The sequence below is a fragment of the Leiobunum rupestre genome, chromosome 10 (assembly GCF_980474605.1).
Source record: "Leiobunum rupestre chromosome 10, qqLeiRupe1.1.hap1, whole genome shotgun sequence".
Classification (NCBI taxonomy): Eukaryota; Metazoa; Arthropoda; class Arachnida; order Opiliones; family Sclerosomatidae; genus Leiobunum; species Leiobunum rupestre.
The window spans coordinates 16,015,395-16,042,795 of record NC_143393.1 but is presented as its reverse complement, the minus strand read 5'-3'; the positions used below and the strand labels follow the sequence as shown (position 1 = coordinate 16,042,795).

The 27,401-nt window shown below is 37.8% G+C and overlaps 2 protein-coding genes across 4 annotated transcripts in view; both read left to right on the top strand.

The window, feature by feature from the left end:
- The first annotated feature begins 1,878 nt into the window (after window positions 1-1,878).
- On the top strand, window positions 1,879-7,725 carry LOC149924841 (mitogen-activated protein kinase kinase kinase 20-like). The gene is made up of 15 exons (XM_090161949.1): window positions 1,879-2,011; window positions 2,332-2,664; window positions 2,732-2,836; window positions 2,906-2,971; window positions 3,036-3,064; window positions 3,143-3,226; window positions 3,357-3,497; window positions 3,563-3,692; window positions 3,757-3,944; window positions 4,008-4,052; window positions 4,785-4,955; window positions 5,016-5,078; window positions 5,143-5,442; window positions 5,504-5,723; window positions 5,796-7,725. The coding sequence occupies exons 2-15, from the start codon at window positions 2,340-2,342 to the stop codon at window positions 6,674-6,676; spliced, it is 2,748 nt and encodes a 915-aa protein (XP_090018075.1). The 5' UTR covers window positions 1,879-2,011; window positions 2,332-2,339; the 3' UTR covers window positions 6,677-7,725.
- A 19-nt stretch (window positions 7,726-7,744) lies between these two features.
- The window catches only part of LOC149924840 (uncharacterized), a 56,573-nt gene continuing 36,916 nt past the window's right edge, over window positions 7,745-27,401 (top strand). For 2 of the 3 annotated variants that reach the window (XR_016477116.1, XM_090161950.1), the window contains exon 1: window positions 7,745-7,921. Coding sequence is in view for 2 of the 3 variants with exons in the window: in XM_090161950.1 (XP_090018076.1) it covers window positions 7,792-7,921 (130 nt within the window). In the remaining variant the exon portion in view is untranslated. Of the gene's footprint in view, window positions 7,922-20,358; window positions 21,145-27,401 lie in introns of those variants that run through there. The other variant, XM_090161951.1, reaches the window with a different exon arrangement.

The following is a 27,401-nucleotide window of genomic DNA, read 5'->3' as shown; positions in this document are numbered from 1 at the left end:
AGGTTTTTGTCTGAATTATTCCCACTGCATCTGGTAGATTATATAAATCTCACTATCCTACCCAGAACATACTTGTAATATCATTGGGAAATATGGCGATATCAATTAAGTACGCGCTCTAAAGAATAAGCGTGAGTTAATAACTGGGTTTCGACAAATTTTTCTTGAATTCCTAACTTATAATAGTTAGGTAAGGGCAATAGCACATTTTATGGCGCCGAATAAATAGCAAAACTATCATCAAAAGCTTTCTAAACTGCTTAACTGTACTAGGTAGGGGACTACATTTAGCGAGAACATCCCAAAGCTGGTCGTACCGGACGCAGGCATGGTCTAAATTGGGAGAGTTTCGTTTGGCCGACTTCTCATTTGGCCGACCACAAAATACACGTTACGCCGACTGTCCATTTGGCCGACTGCACATTTGTCCAACTGAGAAGTCAGTCATATGGACAGTCGGCCAAATGGACTGCTCATTTGACCGACTGAATATTTGTCCGACTGTCCATTTGGCCGACTGAGAATTCGGCCAAATGGGCAGTCGGCCAAATGGACTGTGCATTAGACCGACTGCTCATTTTTCCGACTACTCATTTAGCCGACTGCTCGTTTGGCCGACTGCTCGTTTGGCCGACTACTCGTTTGGCCGACTACTCGTTTGGCCGACTACTCATTTGGCCGACTACTCATTTGGCCGACTACTCATTTCGCCGACTGCTCATATGTCATTTAGACGATACTAGGTGCGTTTGGCTAGGTACTGTCCTCTAGGTCGCGTTTTAGAAGGCCCAGCTTGGTTATAAAGAACGGGGCTGGGGGGGCGCCGGTCCGGCCCCCCAGCGCTCGAGCGAAGCGAGTGCGCGGCGCCGTCAGGCGCCAATACTTAGAATACATTGCCCGTTCTATAAGTCAACCTAACACTAAAGACATAGATAAGGACAGGCTATAGTATAAGAGTCAGTGAAATGAGCAGTCGTTCAAATGAGCAGTCGGTCAAATGAGCAGTCGTTCAAATGAGCAGTCGGCCAAATGAGCAGTCGGTCAAATGAGTAGTCGGCCAAACGAGCAGTCGGTCAAACGAGCAGTTGGCCAAACGAGCAGTCGGTCAAATGAGTAGTCGGACAAATGAGCAGTCGGTCAAACGGGCTGCTCATTTGGCCGACCAGAATTTCAGCTAAAAGAGTAGTCGGCCAAATGAGTAGTCGGCCTAATGAGTAGTCGGCCATATGGTCTGCTCATTTGGCCGACCGAAAAGTCGACCAAATGAGCTGTCGGCCAAATGGGCATTCGGACATATGAGCAGTCGGCCAAATGAAAAGTCGGTCAAATGAGGAGTCGGCCAAATGCGGAGTCGGCCAAATGCACCCCACCCTTTTACGCCCCGTTCACCGATCAGGCTGACGGGAGTCGCTCAAGGTCATAAAAAAAACTAAAGCGCGTGTCATTCGGTCGGCCAGATTTCCAGATAACATGCGGGGGGGGGGGTCTATCTCTATGCGTGGTACAAATGACCTTGACGGACTCTCTCTCTCTAGTTCGAAGTGATTGATGCTCGGGGAAATCAAAATTCTACAGGGGAAGGCTACGCTTTACTCGTCCTCTAAAATTTACAGTCCATGGTTACATTTTGATCATTTAAAGTTTGGTCATGTCAAACGAATGAAAAAAATTATGATATTTCTTCTTTTATTATACTTACGATCTTATCAATTTTCCGATTAACACCTTCGTTTGAATTTTGGATATTTCCCGCGTGAGTTTAAAGAAAAATACCGGCTGTTCCCGTGTGCTGTTACAGTAGCAGCTATCGGCTTATGTCGTTGAAAATAAACGTAATTTTATTTTCGCTATACATGATAGATGGAGGTAGTGGGCCTATTTTCTCTAATTTACCAAAGCTTTTGGGTTTTTTTTTCTTGCTCCCAGCCTTTCACCACGAACACTCTTCTTATGTCCGAAGTGAAAATTCCTTGATAGGGCAGTGAACTGTTTGCTCTCATTGAAATTCTTTGTAAGTAAATTTGATTGCGTTAATTATGCAATAATATTATGGTAACATACTATTGTTTCAGTGTTTAAAAATAGTTTTGATAGTTAGGCCTATGGCTTTTCAATGATTTTGCAACAAATCTGACTAATTGAGCAAATAAAAAAATTGTTAAGTAATTTAGTTAGGAATTTGTGCAAAGTTTGCACTTTGAGTTTACCACTATAAGATAATTTTTGTTATTCGCCGGAATTAGCAATTCAAAATCTATATGTTATTGTAATATTAGGCCAAATAAGAGTTCATTTAATAATCTTTACATGTAGATATGATATTTCTTGAAGGTTAAATAATGGCTGAAGAATCTGGTGGAAGTTCGGAAAGTCAACAAAGCTCATTTAGCAGTAATACTCCGGGGGAATCCTCTATGGAACAAACAACGTTAACCCCTTTTATAGAAGTTGCATTTAATGATTTGGATTTCTACGAGATTTGCGGAGGTGGTGCCTTTGGTAGTGTCTATAGATGCAAATGGAAATCTCAGGGAATAATTGTGGCTGTAAAGAAACTTTTGGTGCTCGAGAAAGAAGCTCAAGTTTTGAGTGTTCTTAGTCATAAAAATATTATTAGGTTCTACGGAGCTGTAATAAAAGCTCCAAATTATTGCATATTAACTGGTGAGAATGGTATTTTGTTGCGTAAAAAATCAATAATGTCTAGTTTCTGAGTAACTTTTGTAACTAGAATTTGCTGAAAACGGTTCCTTGTTCGCATATTTGGCCGAAAGAAACAAGGAAGCCATGATAAGTTTTGATCAGCTATTAATTTGGAGCACTGAAATTGCCTCAGGTCTGTTTAGTTACTGTTTTTGCTGCCATAAATCATTAGGTTTTAAAAAATCAGTTGTATTTTTCTCAGGAATGCATTATTTGCACGAAGAAGCTCCCGTTAAAGTTATACATAGAGATTTAAAGTCAAAAAATAGTATGTTGAAATGAAAATTCATTTATTCATTCCATATTAAAGTTTACAATGATATTTTTTATAGTTGTAATTAGCCACGATTTTGTATGTAAGGTAAGGAACTTTTTTTTTAAATTGAAAATGATTAATTATTTTTTCTTATAATTTTATCTTGCATTCATTCCATAAAAGATATGCGATTTTGGAGCATCGAGATTTCTAGGAAATACCACGAAAATGTCTCTTGCGGGGACTCTACCTTGGATGGCCCCTGAAGTATGTTAATTTCTAATTTTAGTCCCTGATAGATTCAGATAAGTCAAATGAGGCTAATTGTGATCAGATAACCCATCTGTTTATGTAACCATTTACGCTGATTTTACTCTTTTTGTTTTGCATAATTTAGGTTATACAATGCTTCCCTGTGTCTGGTGCTTGCGATGTCTGGTCATACGGAGTTGTCTTATGGGAATTGATAACCCACGAAATTCCTTTCAAAGGCATAGAAGGCTTCCAAGTCGCGTGGGCCGTTGTTGAAAAAGATGAAGTATGATCTTTGAAAGACTGCTTATGCCTTAACGGAGAATTTAATAACTATAAAATTGATTGCAGAGGTTGACTATTCCTAGTAGCTGCCCCGGTAAATTTTCAGAATTGATGAAAGCTTGTTGGAAGAAGGATCCTAAGGAGAGGTTATCATTTGCGCAGATTCTTAGTCAGTTACGTTTGATGCAAGATGATGGTAAGATTTTACGGCTTCTATTCTCTAAAATTAAACTACAACGCATGATTTTACATGTTTTCAGAATCTCTTCATGATCAAGCATCAATTTATTTAAGTCAAAGAAGTCAATGGAGGCAAGAAATTGAAGCAACGTTGGAACTAATGAAGAGAGCTGAGCAGGATCTCAGTTTGAAACAGAAACAGTTGGAAGAATGGGAATTGCGACTACGTGAAAAGGAACAAAAATTAGAACAGCAACAAATTTGCTCCGTGAGAAATCTTTCGATAATTTAAAGTTTATTTTTTTAATTTTTTTTTTGTTATTCATTAAAGCAATTGTACAAACACGATGTTAAAACTTGGTCTGACCAAGATGTGGTGAGTAAGAGCATTAGTGTATATCTATTTTCCATAAATGTATCAGTATGTAGAGTGGACATCGTACCTAGGAATGCACCGATATGGGTACAGCCAATATATTGGCGGTATTATCAGACGATATTAACATAGTTATCTATCATAACAGTAGTGTATATGATAAAATTATTGTAAAAGACGGTTCTGTGCACTGTCATACCATTTTATTCTAATTTTTCATGAAAGAAAGTTTTCAAGAGCATATCTGAATGTTTCTTTACATATTTTCTATCACAAATCCCCATTTCTGAAAAAAGGTATGATCTAGCTTCTGAAATCTGTCGTGCGGCCAATCAAATAAAACATAATCATTAGTTAGTTCATCTAGAATTTTACCATATTTAAATGTTTTTCTGGAAATATTTTTTAAGACCGGTATCGGCTTCGCTTAAGCCGGTAATGGCTGATACCGATATCAGTGCATCCCTAATCGTACCCCAAAAATAGCGCCTCCGGCATGAAAAAATATTCATCTTAAATCAAAGTATCATTCGCCAGCCCTACACCTCAGCATGGATACCTGTTCACACTCATTATTAGGATGAGGCAAACAGTGTTTATTAGGCCGAAACTGTATGACCGTTCCAGAAATAGTTCCCAGTAAAAGTTAATAGGTGGAAGATAGGAAACTGACGCACTAACAAACTTATGGTAGTAGGAAACTTAAAATTTTTAATGTACTTGTTTTTACAGTATATTTGGATTAAACAACTTGGAAGTAGTAGTAGTAGCTCGGCTGACTTAGAGCAATATGCCGATTTATTTTTGCAACAGCATATATCTGGCCATCGACTTTTGCTTCTAACTCCTGATGATTTTAAAGAAATGGGCATTACTTCCATTGGACACAGAATTCACCTTATGGTACGTGGACACTTTGTTCCATATTTTGAAAACTTAATTCATTGGTTTTTATTCAATCAGAATGAAATTGAGAAATTGGATATTCGGAATAAAAGGCTCTTGCATTTTCCTCCGCTAAATCTTGTAATTTTGAAATAACGTTTCAAATAATTGTAAGTTTTTTCTTATGTTTTTATTATCATTGCAGACTATTCCTACTAGCCCAAGCTCTTCTTCATTGCGTCCAGTTACTTTAAAATTGACCCTTCTCTTTGGGCATCATTTAAGGTTAGGACAAACAGCTTCACAGCATAAGTGGAAAATGTTTGTAGAGATGGATGAAGAAGAGAATCCTTTGACGCTGATCTCCTGCATTAAAGATGTCAGTTTTGAGTGTCAGGACGCGAATCTGTCATTTACCAAGATATCTCAACCCCCCTATGTTATGGACAAATGGTCTGTGGGTCTCACTTCGGAGATGGAAGTTACTTGCATAGTAACTTACGACGTGCGTTAGAAATCCCTTCTTTTCTAGCTGCAAAAGTATTTAACTAGATTTCTACTCGCAGGTGATTGTAAAGAAGCCACGTTTTACCAGACATCTTCATACAGTTTCCGTTGAAGGTAGCACTACGCAACAGAAAGAAGTGGTTCTATACTTAGCTCAACAAGAACGTTCAGTCAGCCCCGTTCCAAAGACTTATAGTAGCCATAGCGCCAGAGTACTTCCAGCAGCATGGAGGGACAGATTTCATCCTCAAGGCTTTTTCATTCCAACAGAATCCACTGGTAAGTCCTATTCCTATTCAAAATCAGCATAGACATCGCTTGATATCTTTTCTTTTAACTCCAAAATGAAAGGAGGTGCGAGCACTTGGTCAAAAGTGGTATCGGGAAAGCATTCTCCTACTTTTTCCGCTTCTCTTAAACTTCCTTCGCTCCATTCCTCGGATGAGGACACGAGTCCTATCCGTAAGAACAGCCTATCATCCTTCACTGTGGGTAGAGCATCAACTTCATCACCCTCTCATTTTCGTTATGCGCACACCCTTCCTCATCATTTCCGTCATCGTAAGCAACACCGACAAGAGTGTTCGCTACAGAAGTTCTCTACTTTTGGGTTTGATAATTCACCTCCGCCTGAATCAGGAGCGTCCTCTGACAGCGATCCTAGTACAGCCACTATCACCTCTCACAAGGGTTCCTCTAAAAGTTCTAGTCCACTCACTTCTCCAACCTCAACCGACTCTAAAAGATACTACAAAGAGAGACGGAGCAGCGCTCCACCTCCTCAAGGTTCCACTAGCAAACCTGACTACCGTTTTCGTCCAAAATACCGGCATTCCGCCAGTGATAGTGGCTTTACCTCTATAGAAAATAGCAGCCCAGCTGGGGCAATGGCGTCCTCAAACGAACCCTCTTCTAGACAAGTCGTAAAAATTGAACGGTGTCGTATAAGAATGCACAGCCATAGCCATCAACAAAGGGAAGAAACGAGAGAAAGATCTGGCGGGTTTGAAGATATTTTAGAGAATCACAGGGGTAGAATTAGCCCTAACACCAATGGAGTATTTGGACTGGAGCAGAGATTCCGCGAATTGACGGCGAATTTAGCGGGAGTTGATGAAGATGAAATTTTCAACCCATCCTCTCTAATGACTAGACGTCGAAGAATGCACAGTGATCGAGATCGAAGCAAGAACAAAATCAGTCATGAATGGAACTATGATAGCGATAAGTAGCTCTTTTTGTTAAACTTTTAACTTTAGTCTGATTATCCACAACGACAAAATGACTGTTATTGTACAAAATTAATTACTGTATCCCATTTTTAAGACAGCTTAGCCATTATAAATATGGTTAAACGCGTACTTATTTTGTTAAGTATTAGTTTTATCCCTTAGGAAAGAAATTTATTACTCTTTCAGGTTCAGGACTAGGGCTCTCAGTTAGTTGATGTTGAATTTCATCAGTTTAATATTATTTAACTAACATAGTTTAAATAAAGTTAATATAGGCTTATTAATATTTAAAAAATGGGTTTTATTTAGCACATATTTCTTGGTGATATTAAGAATAATTGTAAATATATAGAGTTATAACTAATTAGCGTTACGTTAGAAAATTTAAAACCAAAAATTTACGGAGACGTTTTATTGAAATTCAATTAACTATTTTATGATCCAGAATTTTAATTCAAATTACCTCAAAAGAAATTAAAGGGAGGACAGGTTGTTTCATTTCTAAAGCCACATGTGTTTTATTTCCATTGTTTTTATTTAATTCTGGCTTGTTTAAAATTATAATGGGAATATTTTAATTATGCGACTACAGAATGCAAATTATGCCTTATAAATAAGCAGGTTTTAATGCATTTTTTTGCAACTGCTACTAACTGATATTCTACTCCATCCAACTAAAATTAAATTTATGAATATAATGTTAATATTGAAAGAGCAAGTACTACGTAGGTTATCTTGTTAATGAAATTAGTTTTTCAAAGTTTTTCTATCTTTAATAAAGCTTCAAAGAAGTTATAGCAAAAAGTACTTACGATTTCCTTCAAGCTACTTGTAAAGGATGTATTATGTACTTTTGGTAACAGATTTATTACAAATGTACAAAAATTCCTCCCCCCTTAGGAAAAATAATTAGTACCAAGTTGTAATATTTTTTCCCTCCATTGCGAATTGTATTGCGTGAATCAATGGCGTTTTTGAATGTTTTGTTGATTTTAAGTGTCAAGGTTTTTGTACACACTATTGTTGCTTAAATATAGCGTGATTTTATTGTGAATAAGCGTTGGTTTCAGTGTTTTAACGTGTAATGAAGATTTTGATTTCAATCAATCATTGCTATGACCTTAGTTTTTGGAAAGGATGTGAGGAAAGTTTGGACTATAGTTAGGGCGGAGAATTTCCACTCTATATTTTATCCATGCCGACGGAAAGGAATGGAGAAATATTTTGGACAACACACAAAAACTAGTAAGTTTTTTTATCTTCTTTCTCTGGTGCACTGTAATTTGGGGGCAAAAACGGTTTTTCGGTGTCCTCCGTACCAAGTCACGCGTGCTAAATCATTAGCATCGGTGAGGACCTCCTGATTACAGGCAGAGAGAGAGTCTCTGAAAAAAGCCAACCTCACCTCACCTGTTTGTTGTCGGTTGGCGCCGTCGGATAATGTAATGGTCTTGGAATTATATATTTTTTCTCCACTCTTAGCTTTTGGTCTCTCCGTTATGGGTTTGCTACCCCCCTTCTACTCAAAGTGCGGGAGGTTTTAAATTTTCGCCGTATCTTAATAGCTCCGAAGATTTCGAGGCTTTGGAATTTTCGTACATTCCTCAACTATGGATATGGGAATTTTCAACCGTTGTATACGAAGACTATTTACTCCTAGCGGCGGAAAATGCGTTCCCACAATGTATTTCTTTGGCTTGTTAGGCGTCATTTTTTCCCACCACCCACGAAATGCCAATTATAAACCATAAACTACTCGCGAAAAATCTAAATCGGGACTAAGAACCATTTGAATAATTGTATTTGTTTGCCCCTTTCACGCGAAGCGGAAAAAAGCTTTTGTTATTACTATTTTTTAAACGAAAATGAATTTTTAACTGCCCAAGTCGTTAGAAGATGCTGCTAGGCTATCTGAAATAAAGTGAAAGAATAATTTGGCGTCTCGCTCTTTTGGTCATCCTAATGACGGCGGCGTCGGTAGGCTCAAAGTCCAAAACGCTAAAATTGCGGACTGGGTCCATCGGCAGAGATCCGGGTGACCCATTCTCCTTCAGAAATATCCCCGAGATAAATTCATTCTTCTCGCGGTAGCTTTTTGGAATCGTGCAAACCGTTTTTAATGATCCCAGTAGGGCGCGTTTGCGTCTCAACCCACACAATCACTAGAAATAATTTTTCTCCTTCGGATGATCTCTTTAAAAGGAATTCTTAATACTAATTTATTCGTAGACTGATGATAGTGATAATGGGGCGGCGCGTTTTTAATGAGATAGTTGAAAAAAATTAATTTTAAATCTACGTAAACAAAAGTAAATGAACCAAAGTTATCAGACTGCTATACTCCCCATGTTGGAGGCGTTTTCCTTATGAAGTTATATTTTGACCTCGAATTTATAATTTTGCGCCCTCCTAGGCTGAAAAATAACGTTTTTGTTAATATGTAACCATTTTTTATACAAAGAAATAACTATACCCACAATTCCCAAGTGCAATTTATCGCGTCAAAATACTGGGAGGGAAATTAGCTTTTATTTGACTCGATTTTCTCGTCATTTTCATAAAGAAAACACCCTCCGATTGTGAGTGCTATTTCGATAACTTTGGTTCATTTACTTCTGACGTAAAAGCCTAACTACCGCTGCAGTCTTTCGTTGAAGCTAGATTTCAACGCAGGTTTTCCTAAGCGTGTCCTTGGCGCTCAAGATTTCGAAGACGCAAGCTCGGAGAATTGCCCATGCTCGGCTTTTTCGATTTTAGCTTTCGGTTATAGGAAGTATGAACTTCCTTATTTATGGTGCATCAACGAATTTCTTAAATACTGCCACCATGTTTATAGAAACTAGGGGTGATTGGCGTAGCGCGTGTTAGCAGACGAGTTTTCTATTTATTTATTTCTTAATCGCTTAAAAAGTCAAAACCTTCCCTTATAGGTTATAGCATAAGTAATATAATACCTTTAAGTATGACATTAGGAATTTTTTTTACTACATCCCTTCTTAACAGTGACACCAAGTTTTTTCTAAATAGCGCCCCTTTGTAGCGGCGCTACGAACTAATCTAACCCAACTTCCGGAAATTTTGTGCGCGATTTTGAATACCACCATTTTTAGGCTTAATGCGTATTAAGCTGCACTATGGTTACGCAACAGACGAAAAAAAATTGCAGTACTTTATGATTGGCTAAATTTGAACTCGACTCCTTTTGGATGACCAATAGAAAAATTCAAATAACAAAGAGGGTTAAACTTCCGAGTTACAGAGTTGGTAGTCGTTTTACTGATTTATCTTCAATGGTGAAGAAAAGATGCATGAGCAAGGCTACAAGTGTCAATGTGTCATGTTACTTATGGTTATAGCAATTAGGTACCTAAAAATTTGGGACTGCAGATATTCTAAGCCCCACCAAAGTTAATTTAAACTCGTACCCTAGATTCGAATACTGAGCGCTTTCCCATTGACGGTTTAATATATAACGGTTACATTTTTACGTGGTAAGGCGGAGTAATACACGCGTTAATTTTCGAGCCGTGATGCGGTGTACCATAAATCTATAATATTGTTGCATAAGTTTGTCACTTTGGGGAATATTTTACTGAGAGCTAGTAACGGAGTGACGTCATCACAAGAAGAAAATCCCCCCCCCCCTATCGAGGCGCTGTCAAAGCCTACCTGTGACGCGTTAGCAAGCGGACGCAAAACGGTGAGGAAGCCCGTAATGCAGTCTGTTTTGTGAATGGTGATCCGGGTGAGAACAGTCAAATGGAAGGGAACATTTACACACTAGACTTTCGGAATCGATTTATAGATCTTAGTGAAGTATTTTGCAAACATACTAAATAGGCCTTTCAATAAATGCCGCTCTCTTTTTGTTTCCTTGCATGCGCGCGAGTCACTGAATAAAATAGTAACGTGTTTATGTTAATTTTATTTGTAAGGCTAAAGTTGATAGCGCGCGCGCATTTTTTTCTTTCAGCAAAAAAATGAAAATGAACGAGACCTTCTGTATGGAAATATTACGCAGCGCGCGCTTTTAAATATAACGCATTTACAAGTATGTCCTGGCTCTCTGTAATACTACTTCTCGGCCAATCACTGAATAGGTTTTATCAAGAATGTATTTATTTATACTCAAGGAGAATGAATATGTCGAGATTATTTTTAGCGTTTCTCCAATTCCACCCGTTGGGGCCCCCGGTATGCTCCTCCGATTTAATAAAATCAAATAATACTGCAATCTCATTGGTTCTTGAAAATTACGTTTTTTAACGCTGCTGCGAGGACGCAAAAAATAAGACCGCCTCCTTTTAATCATTTAATCATGATTAAATCAGATTTAAACATTCTATTAATTGATAAAACGTGATTTAATCAACATAATCCTGATTAAATTTAATTTAATCAAAATAATCACGATTAAATCGGATTTAATCTCTCGAGGGGTGCGTCATTAATCAAGGAAGTGACCTGCCCCTCGCTTTGGCCCCGCCTACGATAAAAAAAATCCCCTCTGCGCGCGCTCCCCTCTCACGTAGTTGTTTGTTAAAGGCCGACTACATAAATCTTCGGTTTACTCTGTCTTTCACTGGAAGTAGGCTTACTGTAATACACGTGTGCCATGCAGTCAGTGTGTCAGAATTTATAGCCCGGTGTACCTAGTAACAAAGACCATACCACCGGAGGCCTATCATCATAGTGCCCTACGCCAGCGTCCCCAAGCTCGGACAGGTGACAAATCCAGCATGGGTAGCAGAACCCCACTACTGATGGTCTCACCTTTGACGCAAGCCACTCAACCCAGCAGAAGGTGCAGCAATGGGTGGACCAATCCCCACTTCGCACACAGCAGTGGGATTTAGAATGGATGATATAGCAACTCCAGCCGACACCCTACCTATGAAGGTAAGGAGCCAAACCCTTTGGAAAGAGCTCCTAAAGGGGAACGACGAGCACACAGCAGCCCAAGTAACCCGGCACAGCTGGCACCGGAGATCCCGGTGGGCCCCAAAAGGCCGGGAAACAGAACCGCCGTGCCCGCATATGGAGGCTCGCCGCCCCACAGCAGGTTACCCAATCCGCCGAGGCGGCCAGTTTGCCTGGACCCTCTCCGTTAGCCTGAACCGAAGTTCAGTATCCAGCCCAAACCTGACCGAAGTCGGAGGTGGAGATAGGACCATTTGATCAGAGCTAACATCTCCCAGTGCGCCACCGTGCAGTCAGCCTACTTCCAGTGAAAGACAGAGTAAACCGAAGATTTATGTAGTCGGCCTTTAAGTTAACATAGTGACGTCAAAAAAACCGTCAGCCACATCGAGACGAAAATCTGCCGAAAAGGTATGGATTCCTGAATAATATAGATTTATTGTATTTCTTTTGGGATTTTTCCCTCTATCAATTAACACTAAACGAAAACTGAACGAAGAATATGGAAAGGCAAAAATTATAAACCCCACACCCTGGCATAGCTATTGTATCGAAAGTGTGTTTGCTTTTGATTTTTCGTAACGATCGCCATCACTAGGCCGATACTTTTCACTTGTTCCAGAACAAAAGGTGTACACTTTTTACGCTAAATTCAACTATTAGTTTGTTATGGTCGAGATAATTACTTAACACGCTGAACTTCACTCAGGGTTCATACAAACATGGAAATATCAGTGAAATTTATTTAAAGCAAAAAAAGTTTTCCTGAAAAATCAGGGAAAATAATTATGAGAACTCCAAATTATGTGCAATTTGTTTTAGTATTACTGAAATTATTACTTAGTATTGAATTCATACGTTCCATATTGACTATATTTTATCAGAAAACCTGGAAATATCAGGGAAAATGGTTTTTGAAATATTGTATGAACCCGAGGGGTAAGACAGTCTCAGATAATCTGTACACCGAGTTCGTGCATTTAGCACTGTTAAAGGTACATATTTTCAAGAGTTCGCGAGTTCCATTTAGCACTGTCAAAGGTACGGCAGTGTACACCGAGTTCGCAGAGTGTCTTACCCCTCGTATGAACCCTGCCACTTTTTACACATCCTCAAAAGCGGGAGTAAAAAGAGTAAACTGATAAAAAAATTACCACAGGCAGCCTTTTTGGGAAAGCGTTTTTATCCTGATTCGAACTATTCGCCACCACAGAATCGGGGTAAAATGGCGACGTAGGGTTACTCTTCTTACCCTACTCCGAAATCCCGGAACAAGCGAAAATAAACCACCTAGTATCTCTCCCAAGAAATCTTCATTTATCAAAAGCGAATACGTTTGACCTTTCGAGTGCAAAAATTGAAATCCCAGAACGAGCGTAAAATATTCGCCTTATGTTTTCGTTTTGTGTGTGTGTTTTTTTTAAAGCAGACCAACATTTGCCATAAAGTATACGACGCGTAATTCGAGGTTGCTACCAGAGGCTAATGGTGTAGCTCATATAATCTTCGGTACCTGTATGCATTCTTGAGTATAGTTAATATTGTTGAACGCGAATAGGGAGCATTATAACCAAGATTGTTTCGAGTGGCAAAATGACGAATGTAAGCGATAGGGAGATGGAATGCGAAAGAGTCCGAATAAGAACCTTCGTTTTGGAGCCAGAGTGTGTCTTTTTTAAAACGCCTTATTATAGGAGTCCTCGCGATAGTCTTTAACTCTGGACCCATTAAAAGTGGCGCGTCTCATCCCCGAAGTATAAAGATAGCGAGAATGTTTATTGCCAGAGCGTTGTTGTTTCGCGGAGACGAACTGTCTTTGTCTCCATCATTTTAGCGCGGCCTACCATCACCCTGGCGGCGAACCTAAGTTATATACCCTTTGCAAAAATGAGGGGTGGTTTTTAGGTACTCTCTCTATCTTTTTCTACTTCCAGTGCCGATATCTTTGGAAGAAATAGTCTAGCCGTACAATTAAGAGGGTTCCCCGCGCTCCCGGCTATCCGTATCTCGTAGAAATCGCCCGCTTGGAGCCCGAAACTCTTAGCTCTGGTATTTCGGTGATATAAAGAGAGAGAGACCGGAGTCTCTAATGTAGGCATAATGTATAGTTTTGGGCTCTTTTCTTTTAACCTGGCCCTTTCGAATGGGTTGTTTCAATGGTAGGAGATACTACATTCGGTATACTGCCCAAAGCTAGTGCTCGGCAGTCGATTAATTTTTATCCATGAATAAAATAAGCTCGGCTTTATTTAAATAATATTTATTTAAATAACCAATAGTTGAATAAAAATTGTAAAATGTTTAAATAATCGAAAGTGAATAAGCCTATTATTTAAATAAAACAAACAATTATTTAAATAAATGCCACTTTTATTCAAATAAATGTTTGGTTACGTAAAAAACATAATTAAATAAGTTAAAATGATATTCTTTTTAAAAACGTTTTTTAAATAAATCGCAAAATTTGTGGATAATGAATAAACAATTCCGAACACTACCCAAAACATAAACCCTGTAAATATTTCATCTAAGGCATTACGTACGTAAGATTTTGCGTATAAACGGTTTCGTTCCTCGAAAAAAACGCGTCCTTCTCCTTTTGTCCGAAGGAGTTGAAATCGGAGGGAGCGGAATTTATATAAATTTTCCGCTGTACGGACATCTACCGGTAACCTTGAGCATGAGCCAATGATAAATTTCAAATTAGTCAGGTGATTTGATTTAAATCGTGACGCGAACGGTTTATTTTGAATAGAAGTTCACTTATCTCATTCTTCTTAAGAGAAAATAATTCAAGTCGGTTCAATTTTTAAGCCTTTGACACTAACTATAATTTTAGATAATAAATAAATAAATATAATACAGGGTACGTGTTTCAAAAGGTTATGCAAAAATTTGAAGGAGTTGTAGGGGGTGAGTTGAGACGTATGCCTGTTTTTGTCCCATTTTCCTACGATGAGGTAAAAGAGCGCCAGAGTGCTTCAAAGTGTGTTCTACTAGCCCCTGGAAGTAGGCTGCAACAAGCGCAAAACCAAGCAGCAGGGACTTTAAATACTGTTTAAGTTTACTTATTTACGCTGGTTACCTCGATTTGTTTACAAAGTCCTTTTTTACCTATCACACGAACCCAAACCTTAATGTTCGTGTTTCCCTGCTGATTGGTTTTGCGCTTGTTGCAGCCTACTTCCAGGGGCTAGTAGGCCACACTTTGAAACTCTCTGGCGCTTTTTTAACTCATCGTAGGAAAATGGGGAAAAAACCGGCATATTTATCATTTACCATTGTAATCAATATACAGCAGCCTATGTAACGAAACCTACCGGAAGTGGGTAATCGCTTCGTTACAAAACCGTCAACTGGAAAGCTCTTAAGCCGCGTTCACACGTAGTACCCTTGGAGACGTTTGGCCACGTTTCGATCTCGCTGCGGTTCGTAGCGTCTGTAAAACTGTTCGCACGATCGATTACCAGTGAGTTTTGAAGAAAATTGGGCATGCCTAGTATATTCATACAATTATGTGTTCATCTGCACACGCATTGAAGTTACGCATTAAAACAATATAATTAAAAATGCATGGACCCAAAAGAAATTTGTGGCATTTTTATATTTGATAAAGGAGAAGATCCTTTCACGGGGGTAACGCCATTAGAGCTCGATTTTATGCACCCGAAAATGGCACCAGCAGTCTAAATGTTGAAATTTTAAATTTGTATGCCTTTTTTTTCCGGAGTTGAAATTTTGCTCATAGTGTTCAAATAAAAAATTTGCTCAAATATAATTGTTAGGACTAATTAAAAATATTTAACAGAAATGCGGTTTTTTTAAATAAAAAAACGATTTATTTTATATAATGGCCTAGGTTTTTTTCTGCCTGTCCCCCTTTAAATTAGGCCAACATGTTCAGCGGTTGGCCTACCACCAGGGTATTTGTGCTCCACTAAGTTAATTTAAAGGGGGACAGGCAGAAAAAAACCTAGGCCTTTAAATCTGATTTTTTTTAACGTCTTATGTACTATGCAAAATAATAAATAATGAGAACTCAGCGATACCGTAAAATAAATTTTAAATTAAAGTTAATTTAATTTAATTAGTAATTAAAAACTAAACTTTATGTTTGCTCTGAATTTCCATTGCTAGAGAACCTTCTTTTGTACATTTTTCAAAAATACAAAGGTACTATAATGAATAATCCTATATTTTCAAACGTATCCAACAATGCCCTTTAAATCCTGGAAAATCCTATAGCTTTGAGTTAGTATATGCAAGTATATGCATCCGAAATTTATTTGGTGACATAATTCGTGACCGACGACAACCATCGACAATGGAATGTTTTCGCGTCATTGTCTCCTATGCTCCCAAATAATAGATGTTTCTATAAAATAAAACAATAAAAATTATAAGTATAAAATGTTTTTATCTGCGTCACGAGCGCCAGTTATCTAATAGCGTTTTCCATTTGATTGCTCAAGATTCGCTCTGAATCTGTCTCTGACGTCATAGATCTCGCCCCAATCGACTAGAGTAAAACCGCAAATGGAACATTCCATGAACATATTCCCGCTCTTTGTTGTTTTTCTTCTGCTTGTAATTTGAATTTTCGCGTCTTGGTCTGCCATTTTGCCAACAAAACTAAAAGGAACACGCGAAAATTTGCTCCGATCTCGATCTCGATCCGTTGATCTGTCGAAATCGGCAGATCGGTTTTGGGCGATCTCAGAGCACCCGAGAGCGAGAAATGGAACACGTGAAACTTGATCGGAGCAGATCCGAGCACGCTAATGGAACATAAAATGTTGATCAGAGCGATCTAGAGTTCTCGAGAGCAGTCAAATGGAAAACGCTATAAGTGCTTTACTTGCACGTGGCTTTCAGATTCCGAAACGTCTCGCGACTGCAGCGCGTGCTCTCTACCTTAAAGAGCTACAGCTAAGTGACGTAGACAAAACATTGTCACGTGACCTCCCGTATTTTATAGAAACACCTATTGTACCTGAATAATAAATTTGCACTGACTTATAATATTCTGTATTTGAGAAATTTTAGTTCTTTATTATCCCATATCATTAAATATTGAATTCTGTATAATCCTATAAATTGATAAATATAATCCTATTCATCCTAAAAGCAATATAAATTATTAACTGGCCTCTCTGGTAAGTATTTATGGCTTTCCGACCAAAACGTTTAAATTGGCGCCATCTGGTATAAATAATATCATTAAAATCGAACCTCTAACGGCGCTTTATCGTTGGAATATGTCTTAAGCAAAGCCCAGCCTTTTTATACGTCACAGGTCACGAGGCAAAACACCACACGAACCTGCTACTCCAGTAATCACGGTGGCCCCTAAGGGTAACGGCCAAGCTTTTCCAAACATCGCCTCATTTGCATATCAAAAGATCAACAAGACGTTCAATATACTTACACGTACCTTATTTTGTCTCGAAAAAAAAGGTTTTGGCCTAAAAAGTTGAAACGCAAAATAACGCCCAGTATTTGGGTTTGAATTTTCGCCGCCATCTTAAGGTGTATCGCCAGCACCAGCAGGACCTTAGTGGGCGATTTGCGAACTATCCTAACTTTTAAAATCTCGCAATTTAGGCTTAGGTCTCGTAAAACTGGAACGTGCCGCGCGTGTAAAACAAATCTTGCTCGTCCTCAGCAGCGCGCGCTTTTATGTTGTTTTTCTGTCTCACCGATTTCTCACCAGGTGTCGCGGCGGACGCGCGCTTTTCAATTTCCCGAAATTTCTTTATTTTATTAAAAATTAACCACTTAATACTTTTTTACGCGGTTTTCGCCATAAATTTTAGTTTTTAACGGGCTAAAGGGCTATCTAACTGGTTAAAGCTTGACCGTTCGCCTTTAACTCGTTCCCACGACATCGAAAACCAGCCACACTCACGAACAAGCGACGATCCCGTTCCGAAACGAGGTTTGACGAAAGGGAAATGGTATTATGGCTGAGGCCAACTTGTTCCGAGGGTATGGGGTAAAAGCGTGGCTGGAAAGAAGTGCCGGAGCCTAGTGATAACGGAGGGAGGCCAGCTGGACCCAAACACGAATTTGCACTCCTCTCCGGCTCGAACTCTGACCTCCGACGCCAACCATTTTCCCACCCAGTCCGCGGAAACCCTAGTCGCTTCCAATCACCCCTGAAACAACCGCATTTACTCGTTTTCCACAAGTTCGATTATCCCTAATTATTCGGAAAAATACGGGACCATTTTCTACCTTTTTCGCGGTACGTTAATTACTTCAAAATTGCTCCCTGCATATCACGATTAAAAGTACGTTTTCGCTAACGTCCTTTAGATTTCGTGTGTGGCTTAAAATTTTATTTGCCTATTTATGATCCTGATTTGGAAACATTTGGTTTCATTGTACGTTAGCCGAAGACTCTCGGAACCCTAAATTCTATTTGAAAATATATCAAACGCTGTAATTTAAAATTGGTTTTGTCCGCAAAAGGAGAACGAAAATTATCGTAATTGGAATTGATAATAATGACGCTAGTGCGGGTTATATTACCGAAATAAACCCTTATTGTATCGGGAATTCGGCGAAGTTATTTTTTTCAATTTTATAATATAAATGTATATTATTTATTTTCCTCAAATGATCATTTGACTAGTCACGAATCCTAAAATGAGCCCCAGGTCGCCAACAGAAACAGGACGCGAAATTCTTCGGAAAAGAATGGTTGAGCTTTGACAATGGATCGTCCTTTTAAGAGAAATTTAAACTATAGGTTCTCCCCTTGAAATTAAAAAGCCATTTTCGAATTATTTGTCAAGGTCAAGAGATTATATTTCGATCGTGGACGGGACTGGGATGGCCTTTGACTCCGGGATAGATTCTCTTTTGAAATATTTGTCCCAAGAAAAAGATCATTTATCTACCGTTTCTGCGCATTGTCACGGAAACAAACGATTCAAAATTCGCGGTTTCGGTATCAACGTATCCGAGTATGGCAAGCCATTCAGGACAAAATTAAATGAAAATATCGAACAACCTTCTTAGAAATATAAGCCTGACTTTTCAAATAGAAGTCTACCTTTTCAAATATAAGTCTACCTTTTCAAATATAAGTCTACCTTTTCAAATATAAGTCTACCTTTTCAAATATAAGTCTACCTTTTCAAATAGAAGTCTACCTTTTCAAATAGAAGTCTACCTTTTCAAATATAAGTCTACCTTTTCAAATATAAGTCTACCTTTTCAAATATAAGTCTACCTTTTCAAATATAAGTCTACCTTTTCAAATATAAGTCTACCTTTTCAAATATAAGTCTACCTTTTCAAATATAAGTCTACCTTTTCAAATATAAGTCTACCTTTTCAAATATAAGTCTACCTTTTCCAATATAAGTCTACCTTTTCAAATATAAGTCTACCTTTTCAAATATAGGTCTACCTTTTCAAATATAGGTCTACCTTTTCAAATATAAGTCTACCTTTTCAAATATAGAGGGCTACATTTCAAAATATAGGCCTATACCTCTTTCAAAATATAGGACTACCTTTATCGATATATACCTTATCTATTTCGAAATATAAGGCTATCTATTTCGAAAAATGTAGGGCTATATTTTGAAAGGTAGCCTGATATTTAGAAATGTAGCCCGATATTTAGAAATGTAGCCTGATATTTCGAAAAAGGTATAGGTCTATATTTTGATAGGTAGCCTGATATTTCGAAAAAGGAAGGCTTATATTTTGAAAGGTAGCCTGATATTTCGAAAAAGGAAGGCTTATATTTTGAAAGGTAGCCTGATATTTCGAAAAAGGTAGGTCTATTGGCTCGCGTGGCATGAAGGGCTTGCCACCACCCTCCTACGCATTGTAATCCGGCCACCCGAATTAAGGGCTTTAAAAGTCGCTCGATGACTTAGGCCATAAGGTGATGCCTTGGGCATTAGCCTAGTTGATTATTATTATTATTATATTTTGAAAGGTAGCCTGATATTTCGAAATAGGTAGGCCTATATTTTGAAAGAGGTAGGCCTATATATTTTGAAAGTTAAGCTCTTATTTCTAAGAAGGTATTTCTATATTTTCATTTCATTTTGTCCTGAATGGCTTGCCATATCCGAGCTACTAGTATTTAAAATAGTTTTTTTACCCGATCGATTTTCATATTTTTAAACAGACGGAATATTTTCGTTTTGACTGTAAAACTGAATTTCACGAACAAAGAATGAAGGAAACGCATTTTTCACGTTATGGAAGTAAATTGCCAAAAAAAAAAACTCCAACGGATACGATTTTCGTGCGAAAGTTAGTGAAAAGGGGGCAACGGACAGTCACTCTGACGCCAGATAAGTTTGAACTATTGTTTGAAGCCCGCTGTACCTTTCGGAAACAATACGCGATCAAACTACGCGTTGATGGCCAGCGAAATTGAAGGGGTCGACTTGGAAATGTGCCGTCAGTTTGGCGCCGTTTAAACTCCGAAGAGATATATTTTTTGTTCTGGTCTAGTATCCGCGCGGGGTCGAGGGTAGACCGAACTTGGAACAAAAAACGTCACGGTGTCTCGCACGGTGTAGTTTCCGTAACCAGTTTACCGTGAAATTGTATCTCTCGGTACAACATATTGTAATAAAAACATCCGCCCCCATCGTCGCGATTTTTTATCGGTACAAAAAAAATCATGTTTTCTTATTGCGAATAGACAACGGCAAACGCCTGAAATGTGAAAAAAGGTAAGAACGGCTCTTCTAAAAAAAATGCCAATTGTTCCAAGCGTCATTCTTAAACCGATGAAGAGACGATGAAAAAATAAAGCTGCAAATTAGCAACCTCTAATTGCCGTTTTCCGTCCACTTTCGAGCCCTCCCTGGCCCGCGAGAGACCTCTCACAATCGCGGGACGAGGGGGAAATAAACGCTATAAGGGAAAGCCGCCATAGCGAATGTCAACAGACTAATCAAGTTGGCCAATGAAAAACCTGCTGCGCCTGCGGGGTCAGGAACACTCGCGTGGCGCCCCCTTAAACGCGCGCGGTTCGCTTTATCGGCGCGATCGTCTCCAGGATTCTCCCGTCTTCGGAAGCTTCGAACCCGTCGTCCCATCATCCTCCTCTCTCTCTAGAAATAAAGTTGACTTTTAGTTTTTTCAGTTCCTCGCGTGGAGGAGATAGTAGTCGCGGATGGCATGCTTCGTCTCGTCACTTTGAACCAGTTTATCCGAGAAAACAGACCTTTTTTCGCGTGTCTGTTTACTTTGTTTATATTTAAACGCGACCCGCTACAGCTACTATTACGGCCCTTAGGATCGATTCGGGACGAGGCTTAACGAAGAACCGCGCGGCGAAACAAAACGCGAAGTCGGCTCCGGGGGATACTCCCTTTCTTTTCGACCGGCACCGTTTCGATAACCCTCGGCTCACTTCGCCGGGACATTTGCGGGCTTGTATTAATTCGTTTCAAAAACGGAAAATTAACTACTAACTTCGGAAGAAACCATGTATCTACGAGTGGGTCTCCTCGACTTTGTCTTCGTAACCGTCATTGTACAATTTTTACTGGAAGGGACGAATTGTAAGTACTTTTATTTCGACAAACTTTACCTTAGTAGGCTATATTTAGAAATTTGATTAATTTGACGCCTGTAAATGGGGTTTAATGTTGATTTAGATGTATTTTGACTGTAGGCGTACGCTACGACACCGGTAATTTTTACGACTTCCCGTATTCTTCGATCGTTTGCCAAATTACTATGGCTTCGTATACGACGAAAGACCCCAACGTGATCGTCATTTTAATATACGCCTTGGCTTGTCTAATTAAAATTTATAACATCTGACTTCTAACGCGAAATGGATAAAACCGTGTACCCGACGACGAAACGTTTGTGTGGACCATACTATTTGCCCAATTATATTGTAAAAATTGACGACTAAGCAATGGTATGTTTATTTAAATTAATATTTCGCGTATTAAATTCCCCCCGAAATTTCAAATAGGGAATAGTATCGTCAGAAACGTGAAGTAGGTCGTCGGGTACCCTGTTGTACAGTTGGACTAGTGTCGAGGTGTGCATTTTAGTAACTATTTAAAAAATGTATCATAGGGGTAGTCAGAGCGGTTCCATTGAAATTTATTGATGAGTATAGAGTAAGTGGGAAACGTATTTCATATGATCTGAGGGGGAGGTAACAGTTTACGTCGGTTTTTGGTCTACCCTGAAAATAATGAAGTGACGGCGAGGCACGCGCGTGAGACCTCCCGTCGCCTGGACGACGCCCCCCCCCGCGTGTAGTAGCGACGGCGCGTCAGTAATAGATCGAGTCCGCCTGAACCGTAGACGTTGGGTCGCCCTTCGCGGCAGGTGATAATAGTCCTTTAAATAACATTATAGACATCGACAGAAACGGCTATTGTCTCTACGGGATTTAGCGTCGTTAGGAAAACACTTATATATCCGATACTCCTCAGTTCGTCTACTAGCCGGAGATTAAAAACTTAACCATAAGTCTCTTAAGTGTGGTCCATAAGTGAGCCAGTTAGTAATAGATCTGTTCCAAAAGTCAGTGCGTTAAACTTTCTTTCCCTATAAGGGAAGATGATAATGACGTAATGGAAGTGAGTCTTCACAAGATATGGGAGGGAAATTTTAACCCACTGACTTTCGACCTGAAAAATTCAGGGACTTTGGAAATGGTTTCGAAAAATTCATGGAATTTTGAAATGGTTTCGAAAAATTCATGGAATTTTGAAATGGTTTCGAAAAATTCATGGAATTTTGAAATGGTTTCGAAAAATTCATGGAATTTTGAAATGGTTTCGAAAAATTCATGGAATTTTGAAATGGTTTCGAAAAATTCATGGAATTTTGAAATGGTTTCGAAAAATTCATGGAATTTTGAAATGGTTTTGAAAAATTCATGGAATTTTGAAATGGTTTCGAAAAATTCAGGGAATTTTGAAATGGTTTCGAAAAGTTTAGGGAATTTGGAAATGGTTCGAAAAGTTCGGGGAATTGGGAAATGGTTCGAAAAGTTCAGGGAATTTGAAAATGGCTTGAAAAGGTCAGGGAATTTTGAAAATGGCCCGAACAAATCACGCAAATAAGTTTTAGAAAGATGTATTTTAAATACATATTAAATATTTTTCAATATTTTAACTCAAACCTTTCCTTTATTGTACAAAATTTCAAAAATGGTAAGGGACAACTTGGAAAAGCCGGGGAGATTTCGTATACGAACCCTGCTACGACATCTCATTAAAAACTTAAAACATCCTTAGACCGAGAGTACTCAAAAACTTAATTTTGTCTTGGGTCAATATTTGCAGTCTATAAAACGTCGTCAGTCCGACTATACCGCATTTTGTATCGCAAAAGTATAAATTTAAAAATTTAAAATATCAAATATCAGTCATTCAGCCGTAATCTAGAAATAACGCTTCCCGTTTATTGACTGGCTCGAACTGGTCTTTCTAAAAAGACGAGTTGACGGGGAATTTGATACGCTTTTTTCATTAGTGGATGGGATATCAAAGGCTAATGAAAATTGATCGTCTTCTTCATTTATATGGTCGTTTTGTATAATTTATGATAGTATTCGTTCGAATTTCTTGGCTAATGTTCTCCTTATCTTATAGTGTAAATAAACTTTGACGAGATATTATAAATCATTACTTCGTTAAAGCTTTCCAAACAATTATTTAATTTTAAAGAAAGTTTATTAAATTTAATGTCTGCAGCTTTGACTGTACTAAATTGTTTACGTAACTGATTACCGATTTAGCTTGTAATCGGTGTACATATTTTAGTGCCGTGGTTAGCCCCTCGATTTTATGGTATTTTAAATTAAATGAATATTTTATAATAATATGAATTAAATTAATATTTTGTTATAATATGAATTAAATTAATATTTTGTTATAATATGAATTAAATTAACATTTTGTTATAATATGAATTAAATTAACATTTTGTTATAATATGAATTAAATTAACATTTTGTAATAATATGAATTAAATTAACATTTTGTAATAATATAAATTAAATTAATATTTTGTATTATAATATAAATTAAATTAGTATTCTGTAATAATGTAAATTAAATTAATATTCTGTAATAATGTAAATTAAATTAATATTCTGTAATAATTTAAATTACATAAATATTCTGTAATAATGTAAATTACGTTAATATTTTATAGTAAAATATATTAAATTAAATTAATATTTTATAGTAATATACATTAAATTAAATTAATATTTTATAGTAAAATACATAAAATTAAATTAATATTTTATAGTAATAAACATTTAATCAAATTAATATTTTATAGTAAAATACATTAAATTAAATTAATATTTTATAGTAAAATACATTAAATTAAATTAATATTTTATAGTAATAAACATTTAATCAAATTAATATTTTATAGTGGCCAGGGGAAATCTCTGAAAATGGCTAGGGAAATTTCAGGGGGAAATTTTGTGGCATCCCTGAATTATACCAATCGAAATACGCCAAAAAAATATAATAATTATACCGTATTTCGTGTAGAAAATATCGTGGCTATTTTTCGCGATTTCGTGATGGAAGAAAATTACTTAACGACTGCCTCACCAAAATTGGAAGATAAATCCGAATTATATAAAAGAAAAATTTAGATACATAAAAACTTATTTTTTTTTATTCGTAACGTTTGTAAGCCTTTAATGCGCGGGTTCCACTAAAGGTTATTCGTATAGTTTAGAAAAATATCGGTACATAATAAAATAGCGCCAAAAGAACCCCTTACTCTTTCCCATTTCTGGCGAACCAAAATTGCCCTACTATTAAAGATGTTTTTCTTCGCTGACTTTTCTCGTCCGCGCGAATCTCAAAGGCGCAAAAAACAGGCCATCCATTCTCAGAGAAGAATTATTTGAAAGGATCACAAAAGCGATGTTGACCATCGTGGCACTCGTATGGAATTATTGTACCCCCCTTATCAAAATCTAACCTTAACTCTCCCCTCTATTTCTTACGTACTTACTAACCCCTTAAAATCCTTAAGGGGTCATGCCTAAATATTTAATGTTTTATCGTTTGAATTTGACTTTCATAGTTGCCAGATTTACGATATGGACCGGATTGCAGTGGCGTAACGACAAATTTTGGGCTCCCCCGCAGGATATCAAAAGGGCCCTTTAAAAAAAAATCAATTTATTTTATTTACCCCATTTTTACAAGTTCTCTGAAAATATTGGGGATATGTGCCAGATTTCTACATTTTTACCAATAGTTAAAGCATAATTTTTTTAATTATTTAAAAATTTAAATAAATTAAAAAATAAATACTTAAAACGAAAGGGCCCCCTATTTGGTGAAAATGATATGCCCCCCCCCCGCGGTCGCGGGGTCTGTGGGTCCTTAGTTACGCAGGATTGGGTGATTTAAAGTAATTTTATTTAAATCAAGTGATTTAAAAAAAAACCATTGGTTTAAATCACACAATCTATTTCAATGGAGCAATAAAAAATGGCAAAAAATAAGTTCTTATAAAATTAAAATACATAGAAAATCTAATCAAACTAAAATATTAAATAGTAATTAAATTTAATTAATATTTCGTCTAATTCAAGATTAACTAACTAATAAAAAGTAAAATATCCGTTAGTTATACAGACAAAGAGCCAATATTTGTATAAAAATCAATAAATAAAAAAAATTGATTTAAATAAAAATATTGATTGATTTGATTTTTATTAAAAAAAAAGTGATAACCCTGATTATTAGAATGGGAGAACTATATTTCTAGGAATAAATTAAAAATTATTTAATATAATTATATTTTAAATGCGTTTGTTTCAATACTACCTCGCAATTGTGGTTTTTCTTCCTAAATTGAATACAGGCCCAACAAGATATGGGGAAGCCCAGGGCCGGCGTTAGGCAAGGCGAGCGAGGCGACCCCCTAGGGCCCCACGCATCACAGTGCTTTCCGAGGGCCCCGCTTTCAGTGTCAATTTTTTTTGGGCTTATATCTCATATCTTGCTGCCTAGGGCCCCGCACACCCCAACACCGGGCCTGGGGAAGCCAGTAAAAATTACCTGGGCCCATGATGTCTAGGATCCCGGGTTTGAACAATCGAGGTGTACTTATACCGGGATTCTCTCCAGGGCCGTGCAGAGGGGGGCAAAATCCCCGGGGCCCGGAGGCTGTAGGGCCCATCGGAGAAGCTCAAGGGGGGGGGGTGCAAATCAAGATAACTTTGCAAGCAAATCGAAGGGCCCGCGACTAAGTTTGTCCCCGGGCCCCAGGATACCTCTGCACGGCCCTGTTTCTCTCTCTTGGGGGCCCGGAATTTAAATTTCACTGGGGCCCTGATTGAATACGCACAGGAAATATTTTAGGTAATTTTCACCGCAATGCTTCGAAGTCTTGTTGGGTTTAGCTAGAGCGCGGCGGAACTCATAAATTACTCGCCAAATTTTCGATAATTCATTTATTTATGGATATTGTTTGGGGTTATAGAACAGTGTGTCAGAATTTATAGCCCGTTGTACCGGTAAGATTAAAACCGCACCACCGGAGGTTTATCATCATAGTGCCCTACGCCAGCGTCCACAGCCCGGACGGGTGACTGGTTTTAATATGCAAAAATAAGTTTTTATTCAGATAATTTTTGGTTATGGATAAAAACAAATAAAAACTGAAATTTCTTTTCCAAACGCCGAGTATCCATATGTTACTGTATATAAAAAAAAGCCATAAATTTCCAAACAATTTTATTTTATATTTATAACCCAACGCGTAACTATTGAGAAAATAGTTTACAATCCCTTAAGTAGGCCCCCGTGGATGGCAATATTTTCCTAAGCAATTTCTTTATCGGTATGGCGTCGGAAAAGGACCATTTTAGCGATGTAATTTTGGAAAGGTACAAAAGACGGCGTAGTTGCTCTGGTCGATTATCTCGTACCCATTTGTCATTTCGGCGAAAATCACCCTCGCCGCGAACGAGAGAGAAAGCCAACCGAATTATATCACGGGAGGCCTCGACTTGTGGATGAGATAACTCGCCAATTTTTCCCCTTCCAAGAAAATCGTGGCCGTGCTACGCATGATCGCTTGAAAACTGCCTCGCTTTTTTTCTATTAACAAAGAAAAAATAATAATTTTTTTACTTCCACCAAAGGCTTAACGCGTAAATATATATTTGGAAAAAAAGCTCGGGTCATTAACTTGGATGGCCGGTGTATTCTTTTTATTTTGAAAATATGTCTTATTACTCAGTTTTTGAACTCTCCTGCATAGCGGGTTAATTCCTTTTTTTTAAGGGCTTACATTTTGTCATTCCCCCCTTTTTGGTACGCGGTACCTGTAATTTGAGCCCCCTCATACGATGTCTCTTTACCGTCAAATCAACGTCAAGCCAGTCATGATTTTTATGAAAGGAAATACCCGTGATTATCCGCTTTTATTTAAGAATTACTCGTGAAAAGCTTTTTCTAAAATTATCTTTGCTAAAAATATGCTTTGAAAAGATGGTTTTTTTCGAGGAAAGAGGAAGTTAATTTATCTCTTTTTTTGTATTATTAAAGCTATAGATGACTTTTTTGGTTAAAGTTCATCTTTGAGGTTTAACGAGGGGTTGCGTGAATAGTTGTGGTTTTCTTCCGTCAGGGACGTGGGTTTTCAAATTAATGATTTTTTTCGCAAATTGTTTAGAGGATAAACGAACATTTCGCGCGAAGTCATTAGAGGTTCGATTTTAATGCTTTTATTTGCTTTAGATGGCGCCATTTTAACTTTTTTTTCCGGTGGTACAGGAACAAATACTATTTTAAGT